This window comes from Protopterus annectens, chromosome 12.part0 (assembly GCF_019279795.1).
Source record: "Protopterus annectens isolate FY-2018-M chromosome 12.part0, PAN1.0, whole genome shotgun sequence".
Taxonomy (NCBI): domain Eukaryota; kingdom Metazoa; phylum Chordata; order Ceratodontiformes; family Protopteridae; genus Protopterus; species Protopterus annectens.
The window spans coordinates 781768478-781789320 of record NC_056746.1 but is presented as its reverse complement, the minus strand read 5'-3'; the positions used below and the strand labels follow the sequence as shown (position 1 = coordinate 781789320).

Here is a 20843-nt window from a genome sequence, read left to right as displayed (position 1 = left end):
AAAAAGCATGTGAGGACATTCTTAGGGACAGCAGGGTAGTACAGAAAGGTTGTCCCCAGTTATAGTATCATAGCTTCTCCCCTCACAGACCTGACAAGGAAAAACAGGCCAGATAAGGTAGTATGGACCCAGCATGAGAGCAGGCATTCCAAAAGTTTAAAGGGCCCTCTGTGTTAGCCAGTCCAGATTACAGCAACAAATTTGTTGTGCAGATGGATACTCAAACCATGGGTTGGGGGCTGTACTTAGCCAGATTTCATCAGAGGGAGAAGAGTACCCAGTGGTTTATCTCAGTCATAGACTCAAACCCAGGGAAGAATGCTATGCAGCTGTAGAAAAGGAATGCCTAGCCATAGTGTGGGCACTGCAGAAAATTCAGCCTTATCTGTATGGAAGGAAGTTCACTGTAGTTACAGACCACAATCCCTTAACATCAAGCTAACCAGCAAAATGCCAAGTTACTAAGGTGGAGCCTAGGGTTGCAAGTATATGATATGACAGTGTAGCACTGCAGTGGGGTTAGCAATGCCAACGCAGATGGTCTGTAAAGACAGGGAATGGGGTAAGGTATTCACAAAAAGGCTAAACCCTTTCAAGCAACATTTCTCAAGGGTCACTTGAAAAACTAGCTTGAGTTTTTTTTGGGGGGGGGTTGAGAGGCTGCCAGTTCAGGTAGCTGGAATTTTGTAAATAATTTTGTGTCATTTGTGAATATTAATATGATTTGTATGCTTGTCGTACAAATGTAAGAAAACTGTATGTTAAGTGGATATTAAACTACTGGTGCAGAAGTGTGTGTTGAACTGTATGTTATGTACTGAGCTTCAAGAATGTAACCACTGTGTACCCTAATGGAAAAGAACAGAAATGTATGTAAACTATATGCCTATGCAAATGTTTTGATGGTAGAGGCTGGAACATACAGAGTTAACTTGCAAACCCTCAAGAAAAGCAAAGAGTTTTACGAGTGTTTTTATCTCAGCAAGAAGACAGGATGTCTACAGCTGGAAGTTCTTTCTATTGTCTGGAAACAAAAATAATTACAGGTTTCAAATATAAAAGTGTTTAACTGTTTTACAACTTCCAGATCTAGGCAAACATATATTTATTAAACTTGTATCTCTTAGCCTGGGAACTAAAAACAAGTAACAAATAGTGATGTCATCCAGTAATGTGTTGTTATTAATTTAAGAACTCTCTCTCAGAAAATGTCTGGACATTTTGTATCTTGTCTTGGATCTGAAAACATCCTCTCATCAGCACTTCTGCCTTGCTAATAGTAAGTACTAGATTATAGTAATCTGTCTTAGAGATAGGAATATAGTAAGATTAAGATACATATGTTTTCTGATGTGAGACTGTCCAGCAATGTTGTTTTAAAATATTTCCTGTGACTCTGAACTCTGTTGTCACTGTGTTGAGTTATTGAGTAGTGTCTTGTGCTTTTATTATTCATTATTAAATATATTTAAACATTTTAACTGTGGCTGGTTTGTTTAGAGATATTTAAGCTCTTAGAGTACTTGCATATGTATTTGGTGACACTGTATAGGCCACTCCAACAGCCTTGCCATTGGTCACACTTACCATTTGGATAACAGAAACATTACACAGTAGAACTGGTCACCCTTTGGGAAGGGCCTTATAGTAGCTGATAAATAAGGGTGGTTGGTGGCAGTGATTGCTACTTTATAGTCTGGGCAGAAGAGGGCATAGCAAGTGAATCTGTGCCAGCCTTCACCAGGAGTGTCTGTGTGTTTGTATATAAATTAAATCTGAAAGTGTGTGTATGTCAGCTACTTGGGCTGGGACATGAAGCACTGGTTGGACAGAGAGGGTGTTGGAGGTTTTGGCTTGACCACTCGGCTGAGAGCTTAACCCTATAGCTGTGCCAGTAGGGAGTCTTATTGGGAATCTGGAGAAAGAGGGAAAAAACGGCCCCAGACTGACTGTGATCTCTGCGCTCTTAAGGGAACTTGTACTGTACTGTGTGTGTGTATACTTGTCATCCTCCCAATGTGCACGTTCCTCACTGGTGCTAGTGGTGAGGCTTGAGACCCCTTGATTACTGGGCCAGTGCAAGGGTGTTACAGACATCATCAGTGTATCGTGAGAAGATGATGTTGGGAGATCTGTATGAAACTACTGTGGAGTCATATATCAGTGTGAAAGTATTTTCTGAAGGCTGCTTGAGAGAGAGCAGCAGGACCTGGAGTCAAGCTCTTCTAACTACGTGTGTGCACACACACACACACACTCACTCACTCACATGTTGACTGTCGTGAGATTTGATCCTCTACCTAACTCATTACACAAGCTAGAGAAAAGATCTCTTAATGCTAGTGCCACTGGATGAGTCTGACTTTAACTCTTCTGACTGCATGCACACGCATGCATATATACACACACACACACACACACACACACACACACACACACACGCGCGTGCGCGTGTTGACTGTTGTGTCATTTGATCCCATACCTAACTAGTTACACAAGCTGGAGAACACAGTACTTAACACTCACTCCATTGCTGATGTCTGATTTTTTCATTGTCACAGTGCTCTTTATAGAGGATGACATCATAGCGTCGCAGGTAACATATACTGTTAAGAGACTTGTGTGCAAAGGCAGGACTTGGGTTATGAATGTTTGATTGCATTTTGCAAAAGTACATTTAAATACATCCTGGTAACCTATTTGAAAGAAGCAGTCATGAATGTATCTTGCAGAACTGAGCCATACATGTACCTGTTTCTCATGATGTTGCTTAGATAACATATACACACACACACACACACACACACACACTTTGGAAATACCAGTACTGAAAGGATGGAGGTATGTATCTTTATTGTCAGATGAAGTGATGTCCACATTAATAGAACTTACTGATGATATCAATGTGATATGATCATGGATGACCATTGTCCAGTCTCAGTATAAACCCATACCAAATGTAAGAATGCAGTTATGCTCTTTATTTCTGTAGTCTGTTTGACAATGGCTCAGGTACTTGTATATTATTTGCACATACATTGCTGAAGTGCTCACATGAATATCAGAAGATATATGTTCAGTCAAGCACATGTCTCTCGTGTTTGTGAATGCATTTATATGTAATGAAAAATAACAGCCTAGTAACCAGAGTAAGCCATGCCAAACACTTCTTTACACGTCACCAAGAAACTGATTTGAGTGGATGATGGCAAAGTGTTAGAGCATGAGTGATTCACATTTCATGAGTTAAACTTGAACTTGTGAAGTAGTTTGCAAGATATGTCATGGAAGAAATTGCTGACAGATAAGGTGATGTTCATGGTGTAATCTTTATTTGAAGTATTGTGAACAAAGTTTTGCAGTTGCCTTCCCCATTTAAGCGACATTAAGCTCCAAGCAAACACAGCTCCAAGGTAAAACATGTTAAGATATAATTTGATTCATCTTCTTTCATGTAAGCAATCTCAGTTGTGTGGAGCAGCTCTCAGTAGAAGATACACCTGCTGCCTAGCTTTCTTTGTGGCACAGTGTATAAAGACAGAGGACTCCTGGTCAGAGCACAGGTGAGCCAGGGTTCAAATCCAGGTTATTCCTTTTTTACAGATGGTGTCAGGATGGCATTAGCTAAGTAAATGTGATCAGGACTGCAAATGTGACTGTCAGTGACTGCACTAAAGTATATGTCTTCCCCAAATTTTATCAGTAATGCTTACCTCAGTACAGTTGTACAACTATTAGTTGCTTTGCAGGCCTCACTGCATATCGCAAGTTAATTGTGTGCACAGTTTTCTAGAAATGAGAAGGGGGGTATATCTTTTTAAATGATTATTATGAGTCAGCAGATGTAACTTTTGTGTATTGCGGGATATCCTGAAGCATGTACACAGTATACTTCTTCACACTAAGGACAGTTTCCACATCATATTAGATGCACATTTTATCCATCACCTGAACATGACACAGAGAATCCTACAGCAGATTTTTAAACTTTGCACATTACAGGAGCACTAATTAATTATTGAATCAAGGTGACATGTTTGTATTATGTATCAGCAGAGTCATGTTAGTATGCAAAAACCATTAGATGACCTGTAAATCCATCAACTTAATAGAAACACAAATGTAAAGAGGGATGGAAATGAAAGGATGAATGCAAGGAGAGATGAACATACACATAATGTTTTGTTTAATGGAATATTCATGGACATGTTTTTGGTCTGTTCTCATTATTAAGCAGCCATGCTGTGTAGATGGAAGTGACTGACATGGGTTAAAGAGGGGTTAGGAGAGGAACATGTTTATCTGACAAGCAGAACAAGGTTGGATAAATATGTGATATTGTGGAGATGGATGTCACCTCAAAATACTCATTTTGGCCAGTATTCAGTATATCTCCATGAGAGCTCATAACTGTGGCAAATGTTAAGATGTGGATGATTAAATGTATCATACACATATAACATCACACTAAGAAGTTATATCAGATGCATCTGGATTCGAACATTGATGCTATTGGCAAAAAAGAAAAAAGCTTCAGTCAAATGTTCTATGTCAACAGTCCAAATACTAAGTTGCATTTTGTTACATTCATCAGTCTAAAGAACTTTCAGAGCAAATGTTTCAAAGTACTGCCTGTACTCTATTCCTTTAGCACAGTGAGTTTAAGCAACACTGTGCAGAGATAATCGGACTAGTGTGGCCAATGGCAAAAACTCACCAGATTTTGACATAGGATGTATAGAGACATTTGATGCCAAACACAGTGCAAATGCAGAGGACAAAAAGGGAAAGCATTTTGGGCCATTTCTGGCCATATGTGTGGTTCTATATTTTGATCAGATTAAAAGTGTGAAAATGGGGTTGATAGCAAAGTGGTTAAATGGGGGGGGGACAAGCAGAGGGAAGAACAAAGGGGAAGCAATAAAGGAATTTGCAAGAGAGGAATTAGGAAAAAAACATAGATATCCACTTTTTAAACACCATAATGAGAACATGTATATCAAATTGAATGAATTTGGACTGTCACCACAACACAGATGGGTGACAACAAACGCAATAATGTTGTATAGCCAGTTGGACCAAATCAAGTGCGCCAAGAACACACATATGCAAAGTGGAGAGCTATGCATGGGACAAATTTATTTTTGGGACAGGTGTTTTTTTTTTCCAAGAAGAGACGAACGTTGGAGAAGGGATATAGCAATGTGAGGGCCAGGTATGTAGGGTAGGTGAGGAAGCAGGTAAGACAAACAAGACAGACACAGGGATGGTGATGGACACAAAAAGTTGGGGGACACAATGATTGAAGATAGGTAGGAGACATTGGAGGTACAGGCCCATCAAGCATGGGAACAGTGAGAATCAAGTCCTCACCCTCAGAACTGTCATCACTGTCCCCTTCGTAACATGGGAGTCTCTTTTACATTCTAATGAGCAACCTCTCAAAGCAACTGATGTAAGCACCAAACCCAGTTTCTGTGATATCTTGCACCATCCATGGGAGCTCCTGGCAAGTGATGTAATCACCACATCCACCAATACTTCTGGAGGGTACCAATGTACCAGTAGCCGGGGAAATGCCTGCTGTACATGGGCCAGGTAGTACATGGACTGTGGAGGCAATACTGCCAATTTGCATCCCAGAGGTGCATGGTGTTGGTGCAGCAGATGGTGGAGGGTTGGCAGGCTGAGCCATAGCAGATGGCTACTTCCCTGTACTGAAAAGCATTTGACTTGTTGGCAGAAAAGAATGACATCAGGACAGTGTCGTTCGATTTAAAAAAAGAGAGATAATGGGTTGGGGTGAGACAAGAAATAGATGATTAGAACTGTCATATGTCACATTCATGCTTTATTACAATAAATGTAATATTATTATTACATCAGTTATATGGCTTTCCCAGCCCAAAAACAAAGTGTGAATTGTTACAATAATCCTTGGAATATGTAAATTTTCTATATATGCTTTTAAAGATACAACAAATTAACTTAACAACATGGCATTAAAGCCAATATTGCTGCAATTAAAATTTAAAAATTATATTTTTTAATGTAAATTTATAGGTTCCTTGTGGGACGTGACCCACCTAATATGAATACAGTATTACACTTGTCTAGCAGAAGAAAGCATGCATGCTTGCTTTTACAGTCAAGATCTGCATGCCTAAGTTGAAGTTGCTACTAATCTGTAGAATACCAATATATTTACTACAATCATGTTAATTTGTGCTGCAGACATACCCCTTGCCTCTCTGAATCTCTCCAGTCTCTCAATGTGTGCCTCCCTGTTCACTAAAATTTCCTGTGTAGCTATAAAATAAAGGAGGGAAAGAGAGACATGAAAGCATAATGCATGCCACTCTTGCCTATCTACACTGTTCCGTATAATTTTAAGTTGCTTTATCTGTATACTTGCACAACTGAGGGATGTCAGCAGTTCTAAACTCAATCAGCCACTTGAGTTATGCATGCTTGTGCCTCACCGTTGAGCCCGTTTGCATGAAAGAAGGTGAACCAAATAAAATGTTAAATGTTACACTTCTTTCCTTAAGTAGTGAAACCTGTTTGTGCATAAGTGGGCAACAGGCAAATGACAATAGCAAACATGTATTATTTATGTAAGTAATCATTATGACCATTCCACAGTAAAAAAATAACTACCGTGGGACTCCAACCCACTTTACTGTTCTTCTCTCTTGTTTAGCTCAATGTATTTACATGTTGTGCAACAAAGACAGATGGGTGATAGGTGTAATTTCTGCAGTCATTACTACCCATGTTGCTGACTGCAGTGCACTTACAGTTGTAGGATCAGGCACATATTTACAGTTTACAGGGTAACTGACGTTACATTTTCAGTTTTTAGCCTGTTAACCATTTTTGTGCTAAACCACTCGGTGCACAAATGGTAAAGCCAAAAAATAAAATGAAAAGATAAAAAAATAAAATAAAAGAGAAACAAACTTAAACAATTAGACAGCTCTGGATTTGCACTGACAAAACTTATTTATAGTTGGTTATCTCTCTTTAACACAAACACAGCAGCAACAATAAAATGACATGCATACAAACAATTCACATTTCATATCCAGTGCTCACAGTTCTTACACTTGGACATTATTATTTGATTGTACGTGTGTCTAACATATTTAGTGCAATGAGGGATCACACAAGCATTTATGAATATGTTTGCAGAAACGCAGCTCCATCTTATCTGCTTGTATTATGGTCATGCTTCCCTTATTTCTGCTTTAGTATCAGACATGCAGTCTGTGGTCCATTTTCTATCATTTTGCTTTAAAAGGTGTGATTAAAAATATGTAACAGTGAACAACAGTTTTCAACAAAGACAAGAGATTTCTGCTATCATAAACAAAAAAGTATATATGTGTGGTGTTTTGCTTTATTTAAAAGCTCACTGAAGTTAGTTACACACTTTGTAAATGTATCCTCACTGATACACCCATTGCAGGGGAAGGGTGTCTGAATTGCAGTTATGTTTTCCTTCACTCACACTAATCATTCACAATTGTAAGCCATTACTACCTGACAATAGTGTAAAGGCTACACTACATTTACATCTTCTACACAAATTCAAAAGTTTGGTATTCAGCAATTCTAATGAGTTCGGACCTGATTTACATCTTCACACTGCTCAGATAGTTGAATCTACACTACAATTAGGTAAGTGCCAAGGAAAGTTAAAGTGAGGAGACTTGTGTATTCAGACAAAACAGAGGACTGCTATTTTTGTAATATGATTTCTCTGCAAAGAAGCCATTTATTTTGCTATGGTATGCTTCTGTTATTCAAGGACATTTTATATTTTGTAAACTGTTATATATGTATTTATATAGCCAGGAGAAGAAGGTTTATCTGTATGCACTTCTTATACTTCATGGTTGGCATAGACAGTTTTGGCAGGCATTTACATTTGTGAGATACGCAGGTTATACTTTCTATACAATTATGTTCTTAACATTTGCTTTTACAATTTCATATGGTACTGGAGAAATGTAATGTGCATGTCGCTGACACTGGTGTTATGCTTCTCAGATGGCACAGGACAACATCCACAGTAGTGCTGGGCCTAATGAAATTGACTGGCATTTATAGATTAACTTCTTTACTGTTTAGTCAATGATAACTGAAATCCAGTAATCAATGACATAGCTTTTCAGTCTTCACTCTATGATTGTTGACTGAATGGGTGTTTAACAAATCCATACATTTTTGTTGGAGTGTGCAAGGTTCAGCCTATCTTTCTGTTATCCTAAATGAGAAGTGTGTTTCAAGTGCTTGTATGCTGAAAATGTGTAGACAGCCTGATAATTCTGTGGAAAACATACATACATTACTTATGTGGTATTCCTTGTTTTTTTAAACACCTTTATTGAATCATCAATTGTGACATGGACAAATTTACATTTATCAAAATCCAAAAGACACACAACCAGTTTGAGGAACGTAGAACCAGAATAGAAGCACCAAGTAAAACACAAACGATCAGCATACGCTCCTGGTTCCTACGTGGCGATGTAACCCAAATAGCAGCAATTGTAGCAAAAGTCACTGAGGACACCAAGACTCTTTACAGTACGATAAAATCTTTTATTCTGCAGGTAGTGAGCGCTTTCGCCAAGAGGCTTCTTCAGACTAATACAGAAAGAGACATTTTCTGAACATTTAAATACTCAAGCTTAAAATCTCATTGGTTCATTGCTTAGGTCATATTACCTCTTGGTTAATACATTCAAAAGACTTTCCTCTGACTACTAACTAAAATTCATGGAAGTCAAATCAACAATAGGTGTAGACAAAAAATACATATATAGAAAACAATATATATATAAAAAACACATATAAAAACTATTGATAAAAACACACCAATTACATATTAAAAATATATAAGAGAAATATGCATCATAAATTCATAAATTCATAAATATAATCATATATATAGAAATATATATATAAAATATATATATAAAATCACTGAATGTGGCTGTGGATCATACAATGACAACTACATTCACTTTTTTAGTTTCCTATTTCTTAAAATCGGTCTAATAGGTGTTTTGTCATTGAGTCCAGGTGCTTGGTCAGCTTTGCACCTGATGATCCATTTCAGCTCACATTCTAAAGTATAATTAATTATATCACCTCCTCTTGGGTTGGCAAAAACCTTATGTATGACACAGAATTTGAAGTTATGCATGGGACCTAAGTTCTTTACGTGTTTTGCTAATGCATTGAAGTCCGATCCGACTCTGATGTGGTAGATATGTTCTCTGATGCGTTCTCTTAGGAACCTATTGGTTTTTCCTATATAGAACGCTGGGCATGCTTCGCATGTCGCTAAGTATACCACGTCCTTACTACCACAAGTTGTATTGGTATTAAACTCAAATGTTTGTTGTGTAACAGGGTGGATAAAGAGAACGCATCAGAGAACATATATACCACATCAGAGTTGGATCGGACTTCAATGCATTAGCAAAACACGTAAATAACTTAGGTCCCTTGCATAACTTCAAATTCTGTGTCATACATAAGGTTTTTGCCAACCCAAGAGGAGGTGATATAATTAATTATACTTTAGAATGTGAGCTGAAATGGATCATCAGGTGCAAAGCTGACCAAGCACCTGGACTCAATGACAAAACACCTATTAGACCGATTTTAAGAAATAGGAAACTAAAAAAGTGAATGTAGTTGTCATTGTATGATCCACAGCCACATTCAGTGATTTTATATATATATTTTATATATATATATGATTATATTTATGAATTTATGAATTTATGATGCATATTTCTCATATATATTTTTAATATGTAATTGGTGTGTTTTTATCAATAGTTTTTATATGTGTTTTTTATATATATTGTTTTTCTATATATGTATTTTTTGTCTACACCTATTGTTGATTTGACTTCCATGAATTTTAGTTAGTAGTCAGAGGAAAGTCTTTTGAATGTATTAACCAAGAGGTAATATGACCTAAGCAATGAACCAATGAGATTTTAAGCTTGAGTATTTAAATGTTCAGAAAATGTCTCTTTCTGTATTAGTCTGAAGAAGCCTCTTGGCGAAAGCGCTCACTACCTGCAGAATAAAAGGTTTTATCGTACTGTAAAGAGTCTTGGTGTCCTCAGTGACTTTTTGCTATATTTGCTACAATTGCTGTTATCTGGATTACATTGCCACGTAGGAACCAGGAGCGTAAATTTACATTTATACAAAAGTAATCAAATTGCATTAAATTAACATTAACAAACATTATACTTCACATATATTGCTGTATATCATATAACCTAAGCAGCATTATATAAATTATTCAATTCCTGCCTCTTTTCTAAACAAGAAACATATTTATTAAACAATCACTTACAACATAAGCAATCATACATTTATATAAATGAAAACGAACCATACCAACACAATCCCAGTAGCAAGCATTTTACATCACAAACCATACTGACACTTCTAGTTGCAAACTTTATACATCTCTTATAATCTACACAATTATTGTCAAACATTACATAGCTCATTTAAGTCCTGTCTTCTTTTAAACCTCATTCCACCCCTGTATGTATTGTTCCCACAATTCCTATTTTCCTATGTAGTTTGCTCCTACCCTTTTCTAAAGATCTCAATTCCAATTGTTTTATCTCTGTTACTATAGAATCAGAAACCATTAAACATTTTTGTCTTGACCATCCAACTCATCAGCACTCTGCCTTACTGTATATGTAACTTTATCTTAGACTTGTGTTTTCTCTTAGAAATAGCTAGAAACTAGAAAGATTAGACCAAGTGATTTTCTGTGATGTCAGAACAGTACTACTGAATTATTTTAAGTATTTCTCTGTGATCTCTGAACTCTTGACTAGCACTGTGTAGTAAAAAGTATTGTCTTGTGTTCTATTTGTTATTAAATATTTTAAACACATTAAACTGTGGCTGTTTTTGTAGATATAATTTAAGCTCTCTAGAGTAGTTGCATGCCTTTGGTAAAATTGTACAAAGTCACTCCAACTGGCTATACTACCAATTGGATAATAATATTGCACAGTAATAATTGGACACCCTTTTAAGGGCCCGTGAGTAGCTGATAAATATTAGCTGGGTGGTGGCAGTGATTTCTACCATATAGTCTGGGTTAAAGGGGCGTAACCTGTGCCAGCCTTTTCCCAGGAGTGTCTGTGTGGTTGTATAAACACTTCTCAAAGTGTGTGTGTCAGCTACTTGGACAGGGACATGAAGCACTGGTTGGACAGAGAGGGTGCTGGAGGTTTTAGCTTGCCCAGCTGGCTGAGATCTGGACCCTATAGCTGTGCCAGTGGGGAGTCTTATTGGGGACCAGGAGAGCAAGGGAGTGACCAGCCCTGAACTGTGATCTCTGTGTGTTCTTAAGGGAAATTGCACTTTACTGTGTGTATTTGTTGTCCTTTCCTCCTATATGAGATGCCCTTCACTGGTGTTAGTGGTAAGGATGGAGGCTCCTTGATTGCTGGGCCAGGGCACAGGCATCACAACAGGATGCACAAAGATGTTATTTTCTTTGACATGTTGGCATGCCTTGCATTTCCTGCATTTAGAAGTTCCCAACTTCTTCCTATATGTTATAGACTTGTTGGGAAGCATGTTCTTACATAAACTCTGCTTCAGATTTTGGCTGTTAGTATAAGCAAATCTGGGGTGGGGACCCAGTAGTTCTTTCACTTTATCATCAGTATGTAAAGTCTTCCAGTTCTTTTTATCACCTGGGAAATAACATCAGTATCACTATTTTACTGTAAGTTTATTCTCATAAACAGGTTATTATTCAATTTCTGTTAATTAACATTAGTCCCATTGTCAGAACTACCCATATTACATTCAAACCATGGCTTGCCTCTAATCCTTCTCCAACTTTTTGTCCTAGCTATTGTTCTCTTAACTTTTGTAATTGCCAGTCAAGTCTTTATAAATGTTTGCATCTAAAAAATCTATGGACTAAGCAGAATAGCTAACAGTAAAATATAAAAAATCTGTTGTGTTTTCCAAGTATCTAACAAAGGACAATTCTTCAGTTGTACCACTCCACAAAATAAATATATCATCCACAAAACAATGGTATGTTTTCAAACTTACCTTCCATGGACAAGTTGGCATAGGGGGTGCCCATGGCTACACCATCTCCACTAATATTGATCATAAAACATGAATAAATTGTTGCCCAATATCAGTTCAAGAAAAGCACATATCTGTGTAACTGATTCCATAGACATTCAGAATCACAGTAAATTATATACATCTAAAGTCACAAATATGTAACTTTCATAACCATTTGTAGATTCATATGAATCACTCAGAGATTGTAAGAAACAGGAAATGTCATTAATCACTGCTGGCGCATAAGATTACATTACTTTAAGTTTCTTCTCCACCCATATGGAGAGGAACTCAGTAACCCAGCCTCTGCCAAATACTATTGGTCTATAAGGGGGGGGGGGGTTGAAGAGATTTTTATGAATCTTAGGTAAACCTTTCAATATAGGTATAACAGGTTGTTCAACTATCACAAACCTATATATGACTTCAGTTATAGCATTAGATTGCAGTAAATCATCTAAAGTATTTTTACATGTGCAACAAAATCACTTACTTGATTGCATGTTATATTCTGATTAACATTTTCTCTAAGCTTAGAGCTCACCCCCCTTATCAGCTGATCTGATGATAACAACATGAAACAAGATTTTTATTTTCACCACTTTTCAGGTTCTTGCGCTCCAGTTTAGTTGTACAGTGTACTCTTCTTGCCTCATGCAGTGGGAGTCAGCATTTACCTTTGAAGTTTACACTATATTTGTTTCTCGCCTTGCAGGCTGAACTGTTGTGTATACTGAAGTACTGGAGAGTTATGCTTTATTTTATGTGTGAACTCACTTTAATCAGTTGTAAGCAAATGGCACATTTCTTTTTGAAAATAGCAGCATTGTGGTACATATCCTTTCCTTATCAATGTTGCAAATCTCCATTTAGCCAGGGCCCAGAACTTGAAAATGAGTCTGAGTCACTGTCTCCTGTCAAAGAGATTACATGGCTTCATAGTTGTTTAACTGCTGAACAGGTAGGTTTGCATTTTTTTCTGATTCATTACTGATCCCAGTGGATGTACAGAAGAGGAGTGTGTGAACATTTGTATGGGTGGCTTGGAGGCAGCTAAGGTGGGACTACATCTTGAGTAGAAAACAACTTAACTAAAATATCATCTGAGTGGTAGAAAGAACATTTCCTGATGTCTGCATTTAAAAATTGTTACCGTACTTTCTAGCAGGGCTTTTTTACAGCTTATTTTAATTAGCCAGGTGAATAGGGAGTTCGCTGCTGTAAGTTCTGCATGTGGGTCACATTCGTGGTAGTTGTGGTACTTTGTCACAGATTAACTTATCCTCGAGTAGCCTTGTATATGTAGTCAGAAGACTTAGCAAATGAGTGTGTCACCAATTACAGAACTGCACAAGTACTTTTGACATACTAAGAATTGAAACCCATCTGTAACTTGTTTTGGTTCATTTACATCAGTGGTCAGAATATAGTACAGTTTTGTACCTACCATAAATGTAGATGTTCGAGTGTTCACCCTGCTGCAGTCATCACACTTGGGTTATCCTGTCGTCAGGCGGTCCCGCAGTCGGCCGGATTTCCAAAGTCTTGGTCCGATGTCGGTTGCTGTCGCCTCATCCCTGACGTCAGTGCGCCAGAGGTACATATATTGCAACTGACACCATTTTCTTCAGTTTTTCTTGCCGCAGATGTCAGGTGCCCCCAAAAGGGTGATCAGAATTAGTACCAAATGGTGTGAATACTGCACAAACACAAAATCCCTTCAGCTATAAGCAAATACATCAGTAAGGCATAGCAGATCAGTAGTTAGTAGATCAGAGGGGATGGAGGGGGGGTAACCTGGACTGCAGCAGGGTGAACACTCGAACATCTACATTTATGGTAGGTACAAAACTGTACTATGTTCATTGTGTTACCCTGCTGCAGTCATCACACTTGGGTTGAATCCCAAAGCTAAGGTAGGGGGGAGGTATCATAGAGGGTTAGTGGAGGCAATGAGGCCCTGCAGAACTGCAGTGGCGGAGCCCGCCCTGGACTTAGAGTAAAGAGGTAAGTGATAGTGTTTTGTGAAGGTGTGTACAAAACTCCAAGTTGCAGCTTCTAAAATTTCCTTGGTAGGAACCCCCCTGAGAAAGGCTGTAGAGGTAGCTGTTGCCCTGGTATAGTGGGATCTAATGGTAGGAGGAACTGGTTTCCCATGATGGGTATAACAGAACCGTATGCAATGGCCTATCCATTTAGAAATGGTTTGCTTGGATATAGCCCTCCCTTGAGAAGCTGTAGCATAGGATACAAAGAGCTGGTCAGTTTTTCTGAAAGCCTTAGTTTTATCCAAGTAGTAACAAAGCTGCCTGTGAATGTCCAAGGAATGCAGGTGTCTCTCACCTTTGTTCTGTGGATTGTGGAAGAAAGTGGGTAGGTGGATGGTTTGATTTAAAGCTACACTGGAAACCACCTTAGGCATGAAGGAAGGATTAGTTCGTAGAGGAACTCTGTCTTGATGAAAAATGAGGAAAGGTTCCACTGCCATTAGTGCCTATAATTCGGAGACTCTCCTAGCAGAAGTTATTGCCAGGAGCAGGGCAGTCTTCCAAGATAGGAACTGAAGGTCTGCAGAGAAAGCTGGTTCAAAGGGTGGTAGCGTTAGTTTTTCCAGAACGAAGTTGAGGTCCCATGTTGATGTAGGAGCTCTTCTAGGTGGTCTAATGTTTTTTGCCCCTCTGAGGAACTGCCTTAGAAGAGGATTTGAAAATAAAGGTGGATTCGTGTCGTAGTGAGCTGAAACAGCTGAAGCATGGATTTTAATTGAGGAGAAGGAAAGTCCTTTGTGCAACATCTCAGCTAAATACTGCAGAATGTGAGGCATGTGAGGCTGAGTTGTGTCTTGGCCTTTAGCTTGGTTCCAGGCAGAAAACCTTTTCCATTTGTCCGAGTAAGCCTTCCTGGTGCTTGGCCTCCTGGCTTCCAGAATAACATCCAGAACTGCTTGTGAAAGAGGGGTTGGTTGGATGTTTAACAGATTTGCCATGCAGCCAGGTTTAAGGTTTTGAGCTGGCTGTGTAGAATCTGTTTGTTTTGTTGCGTGAGCAAATGGGGTATTTGAGGCAATATCCATGGTGGGCTGTGAGCCATATTCTTCAATAGCGGGTACCAGTGCTGGCGTGGCCAGTCTGGGGCTATGAGAATCAGTCGTGGTTTCTCCTTTTTGACCTTCAAAAGAACCTTTGTGAGAAGAGGTAATGGAGGAAAGGCATATGCTGTCAGGTTTTTCCAACTGAAGGAGAGAGCGTCCACTTTCCAAGCTTCATGGTGGAATGTACAAAATTTTGTCAGTTGGTAGTTTTGAGGACTGGCAAACAGGTCTATATTTGGAAGGCCCCATTTTTGAGTTATCATTGTAAATATTTGTGGGTCTAGTTTCCACTCCTGGGGATCTTTGATGTTTCTGCTTAGGTCGTCTGCCAATGTGTTTTTTTGTCCTGGCAGGAATTGAGCTTGTAACTGGACTTGGTAGGCCAGAGCTGTGTTCCATAAGATCATTGCCTGCCTGCAAAGAGGGTAGGAATGTGTGCCCCCTTGTTTGTTTACGTACCACATTACTGTGGTGTTGTCCGTCTTTATTGCAAGTTGTCCTGGATGTAATAGATCCTTGAAGGCTGTCAGAGCTTTCTGTACAGCTAGCATCTCTTTTTGATTTATGTGCAGTTTTCTTTGTTCTGCAGTCCATAGGCCTTGAATGCATTGTCCTGCCATGTGTGCCCCCCAGGCATAGTGTGAAGCATCTGTTGTGATAGTTTGCCTGGTTGGGGGCAAGGTGAAAGGCTGACCCTTGTTGAGGTGACATGCCTGTGACCACCATAGAAATTCCTGTTGAAGGCAGGGAATGAGCGATATCATTGTGTCCAAGCTGTGGCTGTGTTGAGACCATACGCTTTTTAGGTACCACTGTAATTTCCTCATATGCAGTTTTGCAAATGGTATTATCAGAATGCAAGATGCCATGAAGCCCAAAGCCTGCAGAATTTTTCTTGCAGTTAATTGGATCTCTGTTGCCATTGTCTTGAAATATTGAGTCAGTTGTAGTTGCTTGTCTGGCGTAAGATAAGCCTTCTGGGCCACAGGAATGTCATTTTTTCTGAGGGTACGAGTTTTGACTTCTTTTCGTTTACTGTGTACCCCAGACAATTTAGTAGATGCTTCACAAAAGCCAGATGATGTAAGAGAATGTCTTTGCTTTCTGCTTGGATGAGGCAGTCGTCCAGGTATGGATATATTTGAATTCCTCTTTGTCTGCAGTATGCAATTACTGGTGCCAGGCATTTTGTGAAAACTCTGGGCGCAGTAGATAAGCCAAAGGGCAGTGCAGAGAATTGATAATGGGTTGAACCTGCAATGAAACGGAGGTATCTTCTGCAACTTTGTCTGATAGGGACATGCAGGTATGCCTCCTTGAGGTCCAACGTTACCAGCCATGCTTCCTTGCCCAACATGGGAAGTAGCTGCTGTAGTGTTAGCATCTTGAATTTGGGAACTTGTAAGTGTTTAGAATTGAAAGGTCCAGAATTGGTCTCCAAGCATTGTCCTTTCTGGGTACTAGAAAGAGCCTTGAGTAAAATCCTTGGCCTTGCTCTCGAGTCAGTCCCCGTTGAATGGCTCTCATGGCCATGAGAGCTGTAATTTGTTTTTGTGCCTCTGCCCATTGATGTTGTGGCAGGTTTGGCATTCCTCTTTTCATTGGCAAGGTGTGAAAGTGGAATCTGTATCCTCGTAAAATTATGTCTCGGACCCATTTGTCCTTTGTGACCATGTGCCAGTTGTCTGCAAAAAGTGCTAGTTTTTCCCCCAAGGGGGCTGACAAAAGAGTTTTGCTTGGCCAGCTGAGGTGCAAGCCATTGAGTTTGCCTTCTGGTGGGTTGAGATCTGTCTTCTCCTCCCTTCTGGGTTGCAGTGCCCCATTGGCGAGGTTTATACTGGGCTTGTGGTTGTCCTCTGCCCCTTGGGTGCCTGTATTTACCCCTCTGAGGTCTGTCAGTGGCTGGAAAGGACCAATTTTTTTTGTTGGCCAGTTTCTGCTGAAGCGAGGGGGTTGTATTTGTAGGAAATCTTTGACTGTCTGCATTGATTTCACCTTATCTTCCATTTTCTTTAAAACTTCTTCTGCTTTAACTCCAAAAAGAACATCCTGCTGTAAGGGAGCATCTAGTAGTTTTGCTTTAACATGATCAGGCAGACTTTGTTCCTTTAACCAAGCATGCCTACGTATAACCGATCCCGTGACAGCTGCTCTGCAGGAGGCCTCCAAAGAATCAAACCCACATTGTAATTTATGTTTGCCCACCTGCTCAGTGGCGTGCAACAAATCCTGTTCTTCTTTCAATTCAGATTGTTGGGGGAGGGAGGTTATCTTTTGTTTTAACTGAGAGATTAGAAATTGCTGATACTTAAGCATATTAAATTGACAATTTAGTGCTCTCATAGCTAATGTGGCTGAGGTGTAAACCTTTTTCCCTCACCTGTCTAGTGCTCTTGAATCCCTCAGAAGGTACTGGGTTTTTAGCCATGGAAGCCTTAGCCCCCTTGGGATCCTGGGAGATAGTCTCTGGGTCAGCTACTGGGCTTTTGTAAAGAAATTTGTGGGAATCAGGTACTCTGTAGTATCTGTTAGGCTTAGCCGGAGCAGGAGGAAGAGAGTCTGGGTTGAAACTGGATTCTAAATAGACATCATCCACAATGTCCAAAACAGGTGGGATGGCTAGAGGTCTGTGTTGGGGGAGTAAAAGAAACTCTCTGAGCTTTTTCTTGGAATCAGAGTAGTCCTGATCTTCCCAGTGAAAATGTTCCCTCATAGTGTGTAAAGTTTCCCCAAAAGAGTAGTTTTCAGGAGGGGAAGCTGAGGGAATAGAGTCCTCAGCATCAGAATCTTCATAAGGAGAGAAGGAATAGTCTTGGTCCTCAGAGGAATCAGAAGAAATAGACAGTTGCTCAGAGGAAGCAGAATCTTCCTCTTGTCTAGGCCTTTTGTCAGGAGGGGGCTGTGAAACCCTGATAAGAGAAATCAAATCTTCAGCCATTTTGAGCATCTGTTTCTTAGGCATAGGGCCTTGAACAGGAGACTGAAGTGTAGTCTTTTTAGATTTAGAAGGAGTCTTCGACTTAGAAAACGTTTTGACTGTGAGAGTTGTCGGTCTGAAAACGCCTTCAGAAACCGATGTCGTTTCAGAAGCACCGACGTCCTTAGAAGGTAAATCGTTGGAAGAGCCTGAAGTAAAAGGCTGCGTTGGCCTAGTACATTCTGTCAAAATATCCGTAGCGGTCTCGGGTTCCAGAACTGCGGTAGTCAGGGGCTGCGTCAGAGCCTCACTGAGAATAGGAGAACCGGAGACCGGATCAACCAAGGCCTCGGAATCTGGCTTAGGCCTGGGCTGTCGGTCCTTATCCCTGCGCTTTTTGTGCACGCCGGTAGTCGGTAGCTCCGACGGCATGTTATAGTTAAATTTTCTACCAAAATAGTGTCGTGCGAAATCAAATCGTCTTTTAATAGTACGCTTATTAAACCTAGCACAAAATCGACAAGAAGTGACGTCGTGATCAGGGCCTAGGCAAGGTATGCTGTAAGAATGAAAATCCTTATGAGGTATTTGCTTCCCACAAGAAATGCAATTGTTAACTTTTTCTGACATCGGTCTGAGGCAAGAAAAGTTTCCCCAATGGGGTACTTAGCTTTATAGAAAACTTCGGTCTGAAATTCGAATTCGACAATCTCAGGAGTCAGTCGACCGGCACTTGCGAACTGCTTCTGCTTCGGGCACTGCCCGGCAAGAAAGACTGAAGAAAATGGCGTCGGTTGCAATATATGTACCCCTGGCGCACTAACGTCAGGGATGAGATGACAGCAACCGACGTCGGACCAAGACTTTGGAAATCCGGCTGACTGCGGGACCGCCTGATGACAGGATAACCCAAGTGTGATGACTGCAGCAGGGTAACACGATGAACATCCCTTAATGTCTTTTCACAAGAGATGTCAATGGTGCAAAGAGTGCTGTACAGGGAAAGTGGTAGGAATCTAGAACTGAAGAATTGCACTTATTTTATAAAAAGCAGCAAAAGTTTCAGCCAAGCTCAAACTGCCAGCTTATTTCTATTGTTTTTGGTTTGTTTGCTTGTTTTCATTTCTTAACCAAGGTTGAGTATTGATCAGCTTGGATGATTTTCAAGCTCAGCCAAAAATGCAAAAAAAAAAAAAAGTCAAAATAGTTGCAGCATAGCCATGGCAATGACTGTAGTATAATGTGTATACTGCACAAAGTAATGGGAATGTTTGAAACACCATGCCTTTGATTTCTGTAGTTGACATTTTGAGATTTTTTTGTATGATTCACCTTTCCTTTCATTCTTCAGGGGATGGTGAAGATGATGAGACAGAAGACAATTCTACAGAAGCAGTTGTGATGAAGCCTAGCCTTTCCAAAGCAGAGCGAAGCCACATCATTGTTTGGCAAGTCTCCTACGTTCCTGAGTGAGCCTGCCATTTACTGCTACAGGATAATTTCTGCTGGAGAACACTATAATTATCATCAACTAAACAAGCAATCTATCTAGGCAAAATACATATAAATATATAAACAAGTACAAAAATTCCTGCATTGATATCATCTTCCCTTTCAGGTTTTTGCAGTGCCAGCTTTCATACCCTATTTGCCTCTGCCCCCATCCACTCCAAAACCTGCTCATCACCCATGCTTTAATACCAAATATGTGACAAAAGACATGCAGCACTGTTTGAAGTCTGGTATCACAAGACTGGTGTATTACATGCAGATAGGCTTATGCAGCATGCACATGTGCAGGAGTTGGATTTGATGTATTACATACAGGTAGGCTTATGCAGCATGCACATGTGCAGGAGCTGGACTTTATATTACATGCAGGTAGGCTTATGCAGCATGCACATGTGCAGGAGTTGAACTTGCTGATAAACATTTGTAGCATACACGTGCAGGAGTTGGACTTGCCTGCATCGGAAAACTCTTCAGGCTTATGTTCTTGTAAGAAAAGCTTTGTTACTATTGCAGGAATATTCAGATCAGTCTTAGCATGGTATGTTTTTCAGGGAATCATACTGGTTTTCACATTTCATTTTTTTTGCACCTTTTCATACACAACAAAAGAACGTTATCATATCCATTATCTGATGGTGCATTTTTCTATATTCATTTATTCTGAATAACACAAAACCACTGATAGCTTAGTCACTCACTTCTCATTCATTTTATACATTCACTTCTCATTCATTTTATATAAGCTGCACATTTAGAGGATGTAATTGTTGACCTTTCTCCCATAATTTGCATTGTTTAGGCACTTAGTGAACTATATCATAATAGCCATGTGCATGGGAGCCACAGTGGTGCAGCGGTTAGCATTGCCACCTCACAGCAAGAGGTTCTCTGGTCCAATCCTTGGCTGGGGTGCCTTCTGTGTGGAGTCTGGATGTCATCCCTGTGGTCGCATAGGTTTCCTCCGGGTGCTCCAGTTTCCTCCCACATCCCAAAGACATGCTGGTAGGTGGATTGGACACTCTAAATTGGCCCTAGGCATGAGTGCATGCATGTGTGTGCCTTCTCTGGAAGGTTGGACGGCGGGCTGGCAGCTCAAAACTCCACTGCCAATCATGAGCGGACAGGTGATCCGCTGTGGTGACCCCTAACTGGGAAAAGCCGAAA

The 20843-nt window shown here is 39.9% G+C and overlaps 1 protein-coding gene across 2 annotated transcripts in view; it reads left to right on the top strand.

Moving 5' to 3' along the window:
* Positions 1-20300, top strand: part of LOC122816798 (C-Jun-amino-terminal kinase-interacting protein 3-like) — an 855263-nt gene extending 834963 nt beyond the window's left edge. For both annotated transcript variants that reach the window (XM_044089825.1, XM_044089824.1), the window contains one exon: positions 19519-20300. In XM_044089825.1, coding sequence (XP_043945760.1) covers positions 19519-19640 — 122 coding nt within the window. In that variant the 3' untranslated portion in view covers positions 19641-20300. The remainder of the gene's footprint in view (positions 1-19518) is intronic.
* The last annotated feature ends 543 nt before the right edge of the window (positions 20301-20843 follow it).